This window comes from Sinocyclocheilus anshuiensis, unplaced genomic scaffold (genome assembly GCF_001515605.1).
Source record: "Sinocyclocheilus anshuiensis isolate Anshui unplaced genomic scaffold, SAMN03320099.WGS_v1.1 scaffold284, whole genome shotgun sequence".
NCBI classification, from domain to species: Eukaryota; Metazoa; Chordata; class Actinopteri; order Cypriniformes; family Cyprinidae; genus Sinocyclocheilus; species Sinocyclocheilus anshuiensis.
Window position 1 is genome coordinate 1,525,020 of NW_015554266.1, and position 15,179 is coordinate 1,540,198.

At 37.6% G+C, this 15,179-nt stretch overlaps 1 protein-coding gene across 1 annotated transcript in view; it reads right to left on the reverse strand.

Moving 5' to 3' along the window:
• Positions 1-295: 295 nt before the first annotated feature.
• LOC107671285 (glutamate decarboxylase 1-like) overlaps positions 296-15,179 on the reverse strand; it is a 20,580-nt gene continuing 5,696 nt past the window's right edge. The window contains exons 3-17 of the mRNA XM_016464178.1: positions 14,064-14,123; positions 12,411-12,563; positions 10,770-11,012; positions 10,544-10,634; positions 6,737-6,849; positions 5,948-6,063; positions 5,185-5,264; positions 5,050-5,104; positions 4,467-4,583; positions 4,300-4,364; positions 3,857-3,935; positions 3,472-3,621; positions 1,170-1,277; positions 965-1,054; positions 296-831 (exon numbers count right to left, since the gene is read on the reverse strand). Coding sequence (XP_016319664.1) covers positions 658-831; positions 965-1,054; positions 1,170-1,277; positions 3,472-3,621; positions 3,857-3,935; positions 4,300-4,364; positions 4,467-4,583; positions 5,050-5,104; positions 5,185-5,264; positions 5,948-6,063; positions 6,737-6,849; positions 10,544-10,634; positions 10,770-11,012; positions 12,411-12,563; positions 14,064-14,123 — 1,694 coding nt within the window. The 3' untranslated portion in view covers positions 296-657. The remainder of the gene's footprint in view (positions 832-964; positions 1,055-1,169; positions 1,278-3,471; positions 3,622-3,856; positions 3,936-4,299; positions 4,365-4,466; positions 4,584-5,049; positions 5,105-5,184; positions 5,265-5,947; positions 6,064-6,736; positions 6,850-10,543; positions 10,635-10,769; positions 11,013-12,410; positions 12,564-14,063; positions 14,124-15,179) is intronic.

Genomic DNA, 15,179 nt, shown 5'->3' on the forward strand with positions numbered 1-15,179 from the left:
TATTAGAACATAATGCACTGTAAATGTAATGAGACCTGACTGGAACAAATTTAGCTCTACATTTCCCTGAAAATAACTGCACACATTAGAACGTTTGTTACCCAATCAGAAACAAGCATTCAACTGCAGTAATTCATTACAGTATTTATTGTTCTTTGTTAATTAATGTTAGCTCAGGTCCATTATACAATATTAGATAAAACACTTTTGTTTTTGATAACGTGTTAGCATATTTTTAAATTAACATTAACTAAGATTAATAATTGCTTTAAGTATTTTTCAATGTCATTTCATGTCAACGAATGTAGTTAACCAATGTTAAGAAATGGAACCTTATTGTCTGTGTTATCAAAGAAAGAACAGAACAGAGACAAGAGAACAGGGAGAAGGGAAGAGGAGAAGACATATAATGTCATAGGAGGACATCTGATCCTTCTTTATGAAATTATAGCTTGAAGAGCTCACCACCTCTGCATTCTGCATGTCCAGTTTCCTAGTGGAACATTCTAGAACATCTGAGAGGTTCATTATTCTAGAGCACCTCATCGGTCTAATACTCCGGAATGTCCAGCTGATACAATACTTCAGAATGACTTCTCCATTTCCAATACTTGCACAGAATTTACTAACATCTACTGAATTTCCAACCTGTGTGCTCTATAAATCCTGTCCCAGTCTTTCAATCTCATCGATCAGGAAGTCAATGTCAGACCTGGTTACAGCCGGATTAGAGACAACCATTCTGAAGAAGTTGACCTTATCACCTTGAGGCTGATAGCCCACCATTGTTGTCCCACACTCCATCATCATTGCCTTGATCTTGGGGGCAACCTAGATAGAAGTCACAGGACAGAAGCTTAAGGTAACCTGGCTAAATAAAGTGTGTGGTCAAATATGTGGCATATACACATTTGTAGAGCAACTTATGTAGACTGAGAAGGAGTGAGTCTGAGTATCGTCTCACCCTATGAAGCCGTTGTCTTTTCTCCTCTCCATCTGGCAGGAGCCGCAGGTTTGGAGGAATGTACCAGAAACACACATTGGTGTGCTGGGGCTAAGAAACAGACAGAAGGGCAGCATTAAAAAGTTATGAAAGAAACCTTGAGTCTGAATAGTACTAGAGTATGTGATGGACCCTGGTAAACTCTGTTGTGATTGTTTTCACTCACCTCCCCTTGAAACACCATCTCATATCCTTCTCGGTTCTTTATCTTGTGGTAGAGATACTCAGACAGCTCCAGACATCTGTCAATGTGCTTCTCAAAGCCTATAGTGCCCTGTTAAAGACGACAGATCCATAACATCACAGCTAATATTCTACACAGACATCTATGTGTTGGACTGACATTAATTCTATACATGACAATACAGTAAATATACATCCGCCCATCTATCCATCCAACCATACAGTATGACTTTTTACCCACATTTACCCACCTGTTCATCCATCCATCCATCTCTCCGTCCACCCACCCATTTATCCATCATCCATCCCATCGGTTCATTCACTCATCTATTCATTCATCCATTCACTCATCTATTCATTCATCCATACATCCACCTTGCTATCCACCCACTCGTCCATCCATCCACCCACCCACCCATTCTTCCATCCATTCATCCTTCATCCATCCAACCATTTTCCATCCATCCATCCACCCATTTATCCATCATCCATCCATGCATTCAACCATCATCCATCCATCCACCCATTTATCCATCATCAATCCATGCATCCACCCATCATCCATCCATCCATCCATCCATCCACCCATTTATCCATCATCTATCCATGCACCCACCCATCATCCATCCACCCATTTATCCATCATCCATCCATGCATCCACCCATCATCCATCCATCCATCCATCCATCCATCCATCCATCCACCCATTTATTCATCATCCATCCATACATCCACTCATCATCCATCCACACATTTCTCCATCATCTATCCATCCATCCATCCATCCATCCATCCATCCACCCATTTATCCATCATCCATCCATGCATCCACCCATCATCCATCCACCCATTTATCCATCATCCATCCACCCATTTATCCATCATCCATTCATACATCCATCCATCATCCATCCTGGTGTGTGGTGGGCGTTCTGGCGCAATATGGCTGCCGTCGCATCATCCAGGTGGATGCTGCACACTGGTGGTGGTTGAGGAGATTCCCCCCTTCTATGTAAAGTGCTTTGAGTGCCCAGAAAAGCGCTATATAAATGTAAGAAATTATTATTATTATAATTATAATTATCCATCCATCCATCCATCCATCCATCCACCCATCCACCCATTTATCCATCATCCATCCCAACGGTTAATCCATTAATCCACCCATCCCTCCGTCATTAATTCCAACCATTCATCCATCTTCCACCCCTTCATCCAATATACACTGTTCATCATCCATTCAACTGTTCATCCATCCAATCGTTAATCTATCCATCCATTCATCAATTAATCCATCATCCATCCATCCATTCAACCAACTATTCATCCATACATTTATCCATTAACCCATTCATCCATCATTCATCCAACCATTCATTTATCCATCCATCCATCCATCAATCCAACTGTTCATCATTCACCCATTATCCATAATCCATATGTTCATCATCATACATCCATCCATCCAATTTGTTTTTCACCAGTCCAACATCCATCCATCCAACCGTTCATCCACCCATCCATCCATCCCCCCACCCATTCTTCCATCCATTCATTCATCAACCATCCAACCATTATCCATCCATCCATCCATCCATCCATCCATCCATCCATCCATCTCTCCATCCATCCATCCATCCATCCATCTCTCCGTCCACCCATTTATCATCATCCATCCATCGGTTCATTCACTCATCTATTCATTTATCCACTCATACATCCATCATTAATTCCAACCATTCATCCATCCATACCACTCCTTCATCCAATACACTCCATTCTGTGTATACTCCACATCTGTTCATCATCCAACTATTTATCCATCATCCATCCAACTGTTCATCCACCCATCATTCATCCAATCGTTCATCCATCCATACCACTCCTTCATCCAATATACATACATCTGTTCATCATTCAACTATTTATCCATCATCCATCCAACTGTTCATCCACCCATCATTCATCCAATCGTTCATCCATCCATACCACTCCTTCATCCAATATACATACATCTGTTCATCATTCAACTATTTATCCATCATCCATCCAACTGTTCATCCACCCATCATTCATCCAATCGTTCATCCATCTATCCATTCAGTAATTAATGCATCATCCATCCAAACTTTCATCCATCCATCCAACTGTTCAACCATCCATGCAATTAGTTTTTTTCCATCAGTCCATCAAAAACATGATTTTTGCATTTTGCGTTTGATTCATTCATGAGTAACACATTATCAAATGCTGAGGTTCTGATCTCATGAATGTGCACACATACCTTTGACTTCCACATGAGCCAGAATTTGAAGATGTCTACATGGCGGCCACACTGTATGGCTTTGTCCCCTGTGTCATAGGTAACATCATACTGCTTATCCGGCTGAAAAAGATAACCAGCACACATGGAGTTGCAGCCCTGTAGAAGACCCTGAAAACACACACACACACACGAACACAGTGAGACAGCAGGAACACTGAGTGGAGATGAACATAATAACATGTCAAACTCAGATAGCAGCTATTTATCTCTCTTTTATTTCTTTGTCTCTCTGCCTCTTGTCCTCACTCAGCTTTCTTTGTATTCTATCACTGAATTTTACTCAGTTCCATTACTATTCAGACTCATTTACTCTAATGCCCCCATTTCTCGCTTTCTCTCTTACCTTCTCTCGGACCAGAATGGCAGAGCACTGCAGCGGAACACCCATCATCTTGTGTGGGTTCCATGTGACAGAGTTTGCTCTGCAGAAACAACACCGATCAGAAACCGCTGTTCGCACATGTATAGTTGGTCAAGAACACAGTAGAGTATGTGAACTTCTTTCACTTTGAGAAAAATCATTATATTTTAGTTTTATGTCTTTGACATTATTATAAAAGTGTACTTTTTAAAAGAGTCTTAAGTGGGTTAAAAAGCAGTCATGCAAGTGTACTCTAAGTATTTTATTTAATTAATATTATATGCATGTACTATTTTTAAAATATACTTTTAAGAGTTAAAGTATACTACATGTGTACATTCAATACCATTAAGTGCACTTCTTTTTCACAATGTCTCTCCTCTTTTAAGACCACCCCTTTGCCCCTGGAGAGTAATGTATCATACCTCTCAATGCCATTCAGTTTGTGTCTGTGTTTTCTAGACATCAGCAAACCTCCACCCCACGCTCCCTTCAAAAACACATTCAACAGATCAGTTCCAAAAGAACTTATTCATAGCCTTTCACCATAATATGTCTGCTAAAGTGAATAATGAAATAATCACAAACGTACATCAACATGAAGCCACATGTTGTATTTCTCACAGATGTCAGCGATCTCATTGATTGGATCAAAGGCTCCATACACTGTAGATCCACCTGTAGCATTCACAAACACTGGCACAAACCCCTGGACAGCAGAGACACAACAAAACCATTTCACCAGATAACATGCACAATGGAAATCAGAGTTGCTCAAAACGAAATCTTTCAAACTAAACTCACAAAAAATGCTTCTGAAACAAATATGGTCTTAAAGGAATTTATTTAAATGAACCCCATGTCATGCTCAGCGTCTAAATGGTCCAGTACTGAGATACTATGTTCTGATGTCTTTTAGATACATCATTCATGTTTAATCAACTGCACTGTTTTTTTAATAGTGATAATAAAGGAATGTTACAGGTTTAGCTTTAGAAGTCCAATGTGCTTACAATCAAAGTCTGCAGTGCAAGGAATTAAAGGGTATGTGCAGTTTGTATTTTGGATTATAACTTTATACAAGGATGGTAAGCAATTTAATCTCAATAGTCTCATATATGTTGAAGTCTTTTGGTTAGAGTTGAAGAGTTTATTCTTGTGCACCAGAGACTCACCTTCTGTTTGGCATCAATGACTTTGGCCTCCAGATCAGCCGGAATCACTCTACCTCTAACAAAGACACGCAAATGACTCTTGTTGATGAGACAGTCCACAAACACACAGCACAGACACAGAGAGTTTCCACTTACCTCTCATCTGTCCTCAGCAGGATCAGATTCTCTGTGCCGAAACCCAGCACTGCACTGGCCTTCTTTATAGAGTAGTGACTCTAGGAACAATATTGTAACAGACTTGTAAGTGTATGGTGGTTTGTGCATTTAATTACATTCAAGTCTTCAAAACGGAAAGACAAGACCCACCATCTAGCATAGCTCTCACATTTAATTTGCATTTGCATACATTCAAATATGGTGCATCAAGTCACATCACATCAGGTTAGACATCAACGATGATCTGTCATGGAACCAAGATCGTTCGATGTCACTGATACCCAGCGCAACACATCTTAATGCAAGCAAATGAGATGTCAGAACTGCAGCAAAAGGAAAAGGTTAAATTTTGGTATTTTGGTCTAGCGTAGCTAGCGTACAGTTTCAGAAGACTTACAATATAATGCAAAGGACTACTTCATGGTGCTTGTTTTGTCAGTTTTAGAGTTCACTGCATTCTTATAAAAAAAGAGACACTAGGATATTCTGCAAAACATTTTCTTATGAGTTTCAGGAAGAATGAAAATCATACGGCTCAGTGCATGATGACAGAATTTTCCTATTTTGTCCCATTCCTATTCTTTATGGGTTGACATCAGAAAGAAAATTGTTGGTAACAATGCAAATTGAGTGATAACTTAAAAAATATATTAGGAACACTTTCATGCTCTCAAATCATATAAGTATATATATATATATATACTGAAGGCAAGAGAAGAAAGAGAGCGAGTAAATGACTTACATGTTCAGAGGTGAACAGCACTAGTCTGGGAGCCGCTGCCATGCCTTTGATTTTAACCTCAGGGTAGTGTTTGTACCGTGCCACCATCACGCTGTACATGTTTGAGATCGCTCCTCCTGCAAGAACACACATTTCACTTCATTTCATAGGTCTGTAATTAACCCTATAAAGCTTACTATATCATATCTGATGCACAAATTTCTAAGGCCTTTATCAACATGATCATAACTGTTGTAAACAATCTACTACCTGCCTTCTTGTTTATATAAATGGCTATATAAATATCTCAGACTGCACCAAATTGCATATTTTTGCCCAGTTTGGGCATTAGGTGTTTTTTGGTGCTCCAAATTCTCCTATATCATATTATATGAGCCACAAAAGCCTGATGTTTGAACACATATGCAAACTTTTTTTTTTTTTTGTTCAATATACGGTTTCATAAAAAAGAAAAAGATTTTTCAGACTATTATTTCATATGTCAGGCTTTCAGTGTTAATATTGTGTGTTAATTATCACATAACAGTTGTAGATGAACATCTGAACAGAACATAATGAACAGTTCTAGATTATTCTGTGGCTGGATTACATTGGGTCAAATTAATATTTGTGCACTGTCTGCAAAAATATGTATTAACATGGCAGCAAGGTGAAGACAGCCACAGGACATCATTTTTTGTTTGTTTGTGAATCGGTGCACCGATGAAAACACCAGCCACTGGTGTGAAATATTAAACATTACCCCTTAATCTAGAATTCTTCATTATTCTGCTGTTCACATGTTCACACCTGGTGAGAAAATGCCATCGCCCTCTCCATTTGGCCAGCCAATGATCTCTCGCATTTTCTTCAGGGTGAGCTGTTCCATCAGTACAAACACGGGTGCAATCTCATATGTGAACCTGTAAACACACACACACACACACACACACACACACACACACCTCGTTACTACTTGTCCGACATTAATGAGTGTCCTGACAGCAGGAGGTAATTCACTAACTAACTATTTGTATTCATGTCAGTCTGTTCCATCCATCACTGAATCATTGTGATGGGACGAACTCCACTGGAGGCATCTTCAACCTATTAGCGCCAGTCAATAATCATCCACGGTGATTAGTGATGATGAGCAGCTTATTAGTACATGCAAATGTCAAGTGCTCCTGCAGTTCTGTCTAATCTATATACACAGTACTGACATATAATTTAGAGACAGCATGAATGTGCAAACATGAGAAGGTGAAATCATATATCGGGGCTAGTTGTCACACGAGTTTAAATTTTTATTTTATTTTATTTTTTCCTGGACAATAATGATGAAAATGTTCAACATCTTTTCAGGCAGGATTTTAAGGACAGACAAATATTTACTGAAACAAAAAGTGTGACTATCCCTGGTATATACTTCCTTACATGCAAACTTCTGTTTATGCTCACTCTAAAGTCATTCATGAGGAGAACAAGAGTTCATGATTAGATTCGATGTCATTTTCTAAAAGTGTTAATTTGCCGCTTTTATGACACACCATCAGTTCTACCATAAAACTGTCTGTTGGCCATTATAGGCGTTAAACAGCAGTGCCACACAATACAGCCCCCTGAAATCCAAAGGTTCGGTCATTTGGGAATGAGGAAAGTAAATCTGAGGATGTGGAGTAAATCTTTTATTGATCAAAGGAGAATTTGGGCGTGGACTGTGAAAGACATCATACAATCTCTGACCCTCAGAGGTCAATCAGGACCAGGGGACTCACTGCTGTTGTCCTTATATAAATGAAAGAGATCCCAATAGACCCATAAAAATACTTAGAGGGCAGAATCAAGCTTCCTTTTAGTTTTATAATCTGCCATCAGAGTCATTAGACCAGACCATGCAGCCATATAGTTTTTTAAAGGACTGGCATGGTTAGTTTTAGTTTTCCTTACATAATTAACAATACTTTAATGCCTACTGTATCATATGTGACACACGCATTTCTAAGGTCTCTATCAAGATCAAAACTTTGCTGGAAAACATTGCCTTTTATCGTCTGATTGATAGTTTATATATTTGAGCAAGTAAAGGCCTTTTAGTATAATCGTGAAAATGTAAATAAAGTAAACATAAGAAAAACTTTTATATTAGTAATATTTCAAGATAGAAAATTACTGGACTGAAGCAACTTGCGATTACTTAAAAAATATATATATATATTTTTGAAAAATCACGTTAAAATGTGAGTATCAAATACATCCATTTTTTTGAAGAAAATGTATTTGTTTAAATTAATGTAAATAAAGTAAACATAAGAAAAACTTTTATATTAATAATATTTCAAGATAGAAAATTACTGGACTGAAGCAACTTGCGATTACTTAAAAAATATATATATATTTTTGAAAAATCACGTTAAAATGTGAGTATCAAATACATCCATTTTTTTGAAGAAAATGTATTTGTTTAAATTGTATTATATGTTTTGCCCCCAAATAAAACAACAAAGCTTTAATCATAAAACTAAGCAATCTTACCAAGACATATTATTGGGAGATATAAAGTGACAACTGATATTTATATGCATTTTTTTTTGCAAGTAATCTGTTATACTGTTATAAAATGAATTGCTTTATATTTCAAGCTATCAGAATTTCATCTTACTTTTTGGTCAAATGAATATCGGCATCTGTACCAAATTGCATATACTGTACTTGCTCAGTTTGGGCCTCTGAATAAAACGGAGATATTTTTTCCTCCTCAAATATGAGTTTCATATTCTCCTATATCATGCATGAACCATAAAAGACTGATGTATCAAATATGATACTCAACCTAAAACACATATGCAAACTTTTATTTTCTGTTACTTTCCAAAGGTTCAAAACAATTAACAAAAAATAAATAAATGAAGGAAAACATTACTCTTACTAAGGCAAGCATCACTATTATTACCACTCATCAAACATTACATATCATCATTTGTGTGTATCCCCCCTTAATATTTGAAGTAAACTAATCCATCACCATACAATAAAATAAAGAACTCACTTGGACTAATCTAGAGCCATGTCTAGATATCAGGGCATTATATAGACTTTGGGATGGGCTTTTTGACTGTAAGCAATCACAACAACCTACAGTAGCACCTGCATAGCAACACACTTAAACGCCCAGAACAGCATAGCAATACAATGGCAACCATCCACAATGCCCTAGCACTGTCGTTAAGCATTTTGCACAAGTAAGCATATTTTCTTTCAAAAATTGTGGTTTATTTTGCTCTTATAATACCACTGTTATTTTTGCCATTTTTGAATGCTAAATGTCAAATATTACTCACAGATGCCAGTCTACCTTTAGGATGAACAGACAAACGGGTGGATGGACAGATGAATGAATGGAAGGAGAGATGGGGATGGAGGTGTGGTTCGAGTCTCAGCTGGCACTACGTCTCAGTGTTTAGCTGTAAATTAGTCTTGATCAATGAGCTGTTACTCCTCATTCTGGCCATGTCCATCCGCAGGCTGTTACATATCACTGGAGCTTTTCTGATGAGAGCTAATGTGTGTTATTCTGAGCCGATAAACACAAGTAAACACCAGTCATGCACTCTAAAAAAATGCTGGGTTAAATATAACCCAGCGCTGGGTTAAAAAGGGACAAACCCAGCTATTGGGTTGTTTTGACCCAGCGGTTGGGTTGTTTTGACCCAGCTATTGGGTTGTTTTGACCCAGCGGTTGGGTTGTTTTGACCCAGCGGTTGGGTTGTTTTGAACCCAACCGCTGGGTCAAAACAACCCAATAGCTGGCTTTGTCCCTTTTTAACCCAGCGCTGGGTTATATTTAACCCAGCATTTTTTAAGGTGTAAAAGACGGCTTAATGGTTAAATAGTCATTGCTACCTAAAAATGGTAACATCTAAAATAGCTGGTTTTATTTAAGTCAAAAATATTATTTAACGTCATTGAACCAACCTATATACATCCCTTTATACCAGCACAACTTTTTTAAGGGTCAAATCAGAAAGAAATACACTCTTAAATATAAAGGTGCTTCACGATGCCATAGAAGAACCTTTCTGTCTAAATGGTTCCATAAAGAACCTTTAAAATCTGAAGAACCTTTCTGTTTCACAAAAGGTTCTTTGTGGCGAAAGATGGTGGCGAAAGAAGGCGATTCTTCAGATTATAAAAAGGTAAGAAAGAGAGGTTTTTTTAAAGAACCTTTGACTGAATGGTTCTTCTCGCTTGAAGAACCTTTTGAAGCACCTTTATTTTTACGAGTGTAGCTCTTTAAGGTAATAATTACTGGTCATAATTTGAATGTTCAACAGCAAATCAGTGGGAGATTTTCAAATTTATGATAGCAGATGTAAAGCTAAAATGATCTGACAAAGTTTGAACTGAGGCTATACAGTACATTAGAGCAGTTTGGGCTAAATTAATAGTAGACGTTTAATACCTGACATAGTGCTAGGGGTTTATAACAAGTTTGAGGAACATTCTTACAGTACTTCATAAAGAGTGTAAATATATGCTGAATTGTCTTGTTTGGTCAAATGAATTTACTCGCTCAAACCAACAAATGACAACTGAATGAAGGAAGGTTGAACTCACATGTTAGTGTTGGCAGTAGAGGTCAGCCACTCGCCAGCTAAACCAATGATGTCTAGACCTGAAGACAGCTGGTTAAAAAACCTTGGATGACCTGCAGAGAAAGGAGGAAAGAAAATGAGACACACACACACACACACACACACACACACACACACACTCACACCCCACTGTATATGTATGTGTTGAAACATTAATTGAAATGGACAGGAAGACCAGTATGGGTCACCTGTGCGGACGCCGTATTTGAGCGTGTCCCTGCAGTCCACCAGGATCTGCTCCAGACTCTCCGGCTGATCACACAGCTCTAAGTTGAAGCCCTCCATTCCCTCCAGCAGCTGGTGCGGATGATGGAAGTCCAGCACTTTTGTGGATCTGTCGAAGGTCTTGCGCACATAGTTCGTGAGGATGTCCACCACCTCCAACAGGAACTGCATCGTATACTCCTCACCATTTTTAGCAGGAAGCAGATCTGTGACCAGTTTTGTTACATCGTCTTATCAGTCAATCAAATTGCTGTTTGATATGACAGCTTCCTTCATTCATATAAAAATATGTAATTTACACATGCTGGTGGAATAATTAGGATTTTTCTTTTTTTTATGTTTTTGAAAGAAGTCTCTTCTGCTCACCGAGGCTGCATTTATTTGATCAAAATACAGTAAAAACTATAATTACATGAAATATTATTACAATTTAAAATAACAGTTTTCCATTTGAATATATTTTGAAATGTATTCCCACGATGGCAAAGATGATACATTACGGTTAGTGGTAAGTTTTTCTTTTTTTGTAAAGAAATAAATTAATACTTTAAAATTAGCAAGGATGCATTAAATTGACCAAAAGAGACAGTAAATAGATAATGTTACAAAAGATTTATATTACGGATAAATGCTGTTCATTTGAACTTTCTATGCATAAAATAAATTTTAAAACGTGAAAAAAATATGTACAGTTCCCACACACATATTAAGCAACACAACTGTTTTCAACATTGATAATAATCAGAAATTTATAAACGTAAATCATTTACATAAATGTAAATCATGTTGACAATTTTTTTTTTTTTACTTTTGGTTTGACAACATTGACTTTTGATTTGACAAACAATTTACATGCAAATTATGAATAGACATACAGACAAAATCTGCTTTACTGTTCAAAACCTTGGAATTAAATGTTTTAACCTTTTTTATTCATTCTAAAACAATTAAATTCATATTAGAATGAATACGTAGCCTATATTAAATAAAGAAGAATCCCATTGCAAATTATATCATACATTATGCAATTTATTAATATTAACAATTTTGCATTAACTCATATTAGTCATATCAGCATATGGTTTCTGAAGGATCATGTGACACTGAAGACTGGAGTAATGATGCTGAAAATACAGCTTTGATCACAGGAATAAATTATATACATTGTAAAACTGCGTTAAAATGTGCCCCACTATTATTAATCTATGCTATTCTAAGACATTAGCAATGTAATTTACACTATCTACTTGAATTTTAATGAGAAACGACAAGAAACAGGAAAATAAAGACTGACAGTCAATATTAAAATATATTACAGTAGAAAAAAGTTCTTTTAAATTGTTATAATATTTCACTATATTTCGTTTATGGCATTTTTGATCAAATAAATATAGCCATGTGAGCATAAGAGACTTCCTTCAAAAACATTTTAAAAATCTTAATAATTCAAACAGTATATATATATATATATATATAACCCAGCATTTTTTAGAGTGCAGAAACGTTACTTTGAAATAGTTATATTGAAAGGCAAAGAGAGACAGAGAGAGAGAGAGAGAGAGAGAGAGAGATTATACTGTAAAACAGCAGCTTTTGTCACTCACCTCTTGCATATAGATTGGAGAAGTCTGTCTCTGTGCGTCTGAAGCGAGGGTCTCGCTCGTTGTCCCGTGTTAAAATGCTCTTGGGCTGCTTCTCGTTACAAAACCTGACAATTCGGCTCTTGTCGTCAACATTATTATTCTTCTGCAAAAATCCTATATTATTACACAGAGAAGAAAACTGAAATGAGCGGCTTCCATTTCCAAACATCGCAGCAAATAATTGAACACAGACGAAATGTGTTGAAACTTCTCTCCGGAGCAGCGAGGATGCTCTTACTGCTCGACTCGTGTGTTTTTATGGCACAGGTTATCTGGGGGGAGGTCGCCACTCATGACATCAGTGAAGCAGTGATTTAGATGAACTGGAAAAGCCCAGTGAACCCGAACCACCACCACAGAGACCCAGACCTGACGCCGATCCGACGCCGCGGCTTATACATGCTAGTTTCATGTCACATAAATCATAATAATAATAGTAATAAATACATTAAAATAGTTTTACTTTAATTGTGTAGCCACATGCTTTCGTTTAAAAACAACAATGGTATATAGCCTAACAAAAGATCTACCTGAGTGCAGAATTAAAATCTCATCACACTGCATTTACTACAGAGGAATTATAGCATAAAGTCAGTTTAGCATAATAAAAATAAAAAAAAAAACTCTACATCGAGACAGCAGCCGGCGCTTTGCATCCGCATATGAACGCCACTGCAGATTATTTAATTTAGTCTTCCTCACTGTCCTCATCCTCGTCTTCCTCAGCTGATATGCGATCATTCGAGCGGTGCTCCGACCACGCCAGCCACATTTCAAGAACCTATGCCAAATCAACCTATTGTAAATGACATGATATTTAGCTTAAATCGTTTTTCAGTCTGGGTTTTTTCTTTCTTTTAGCCTACTCCGCAAAACAAATTGTCATTTTATAGGTAGTCTTGGCTATTTATTTTCTAACATTTATATTATATTCTCATTCGTCTGTACCTAATGAAACAACCATAAACCGATTTAGCGCGACTAATTCATGAAAGACCATTTCTTTTGAAAGCACCTCTTATCAGTAAGCACTATGTGTTATCGCAGCAAAGCAGAGGCTTGACGGATTGTGGTTTAATAGATCTCCACTGAGCATAAATTCTCTTGGGACACATATAGATTCATCTGCTCACCTCTTCACTCGACTGTAAATATAAGCCGGACAAAAACAATCGTGGAGCTATTCTTTATCTTTAATAACCGTACCTTTTCGAAGGGATTTTCTTTATAAATGAACATTTAGCAAACTCTGTAATATCCAGGATGTTTTTAGTCTGTTTACTGCAGTGCACCTTCAGTCTTTCGGATTCAGAGTCAAATACTCGCCCCTTTAAATTGGTCTTTAAAAAGAAACGCATTTATTTTCAGTCTTCTCCTCCATTCATGGGTATATAATGGAGGAGATTGCTATGGTGCTGTTCACTGTCAATTAGGTGATCAGCAGAAAACACCAAAAGGGGGCGCTATGAGACACGTCTGCTCATCAAAAGCAATTAATACAGACATAGGCTATTAGGGCCTCTGCAGCAGAGCGCCAGGTGGTATTTCAAAACAGCTGGCACTGCATTTTACTGAATTGTTTATAGAGGTTTATTTTTAATTTTTTTAACTTACCGCATATCTTCATTCCAAGTTTCCTGGTGCATCCATGAGCGACTCCACTCCAGTCATAGTCTACGGGGAGAAAACGGCCAAACCTCTAAGTAATCTGGCAAATAAAGCGATGATTGTGGCACAAAATTCAACTGAAGCCCTCTTTCCATATGTAGCGGTAAATGCGCCATCCTTTCTGCTACTAATAAGAAATCAATGTGGCAGCTGAACAGAATTCAGCATTAACACAGGCCACGTCAGGACGAGAGGTTGATCCTCAGCAGCGCTATTACGCGTTCAGCAGCATTTAGCAGCAGCTCATTATCTCTGTCGCTCCAGAGCTCAGCCGCGCAGCGTCTCCCAGCGTCCCATTCTTCTCCAAATGGCTTCTCCTCTATTCATCTCGGGTGCATTCAATCGTTTTCTATTTCATCTGCGATTTTAACGTGACGTAAACAATTGCCATGCTTGGTGGAGCACGAAAACAAAATTATTATTATTTTTAAAAATCTGATGCAATTTTTATATTTGTAAATGTAATCGTCACAAATGGCTAACACTATATACGACGAATTTATTGGCATCTTGCTTCGAAAAGTCTGCATATCGGACACTTCAAGAGTAGAATAATGGAAATGAATAAATAGCGATGATTTTACGCTTTGGAAAATTCTAAAAAGCACTATAAAAAAGAACTACGAGAAATAAAGTATTCAAATCTAGAACTGCTCATCTAGAAAATGAAAACAGAGCTCAGGGTGAATGTGAGCGAATTTACCCCGCAGCTACAGACATACGCGAAGTCATAATATGCCGTGACTCATTTTTGAAGAGCATGTTTCTGTTCCGGTCATAAGGAAATTAATAAACAGCGCTGTGTGCTTCCATTAGTGCCGATTTAGAGTGCCTACAATTATAGCTACAATTAATCTAATTACACACTTCTACACTCTAAAAAATGCTGGGTTAAATACAACCCAGTGCTGGGTAAAATAGGGACAAACCCAGCAATTGGGCTGTTTTGACCCAGCGGTTGGGTTAAATGTTTAACCCAAACTTCTGGTTAGTAACCCAACCGCTGGGTCAAAACAACCCAATTGCTGGGTTTGTCCCTATTTTACCCAGCACTGGGTTGTA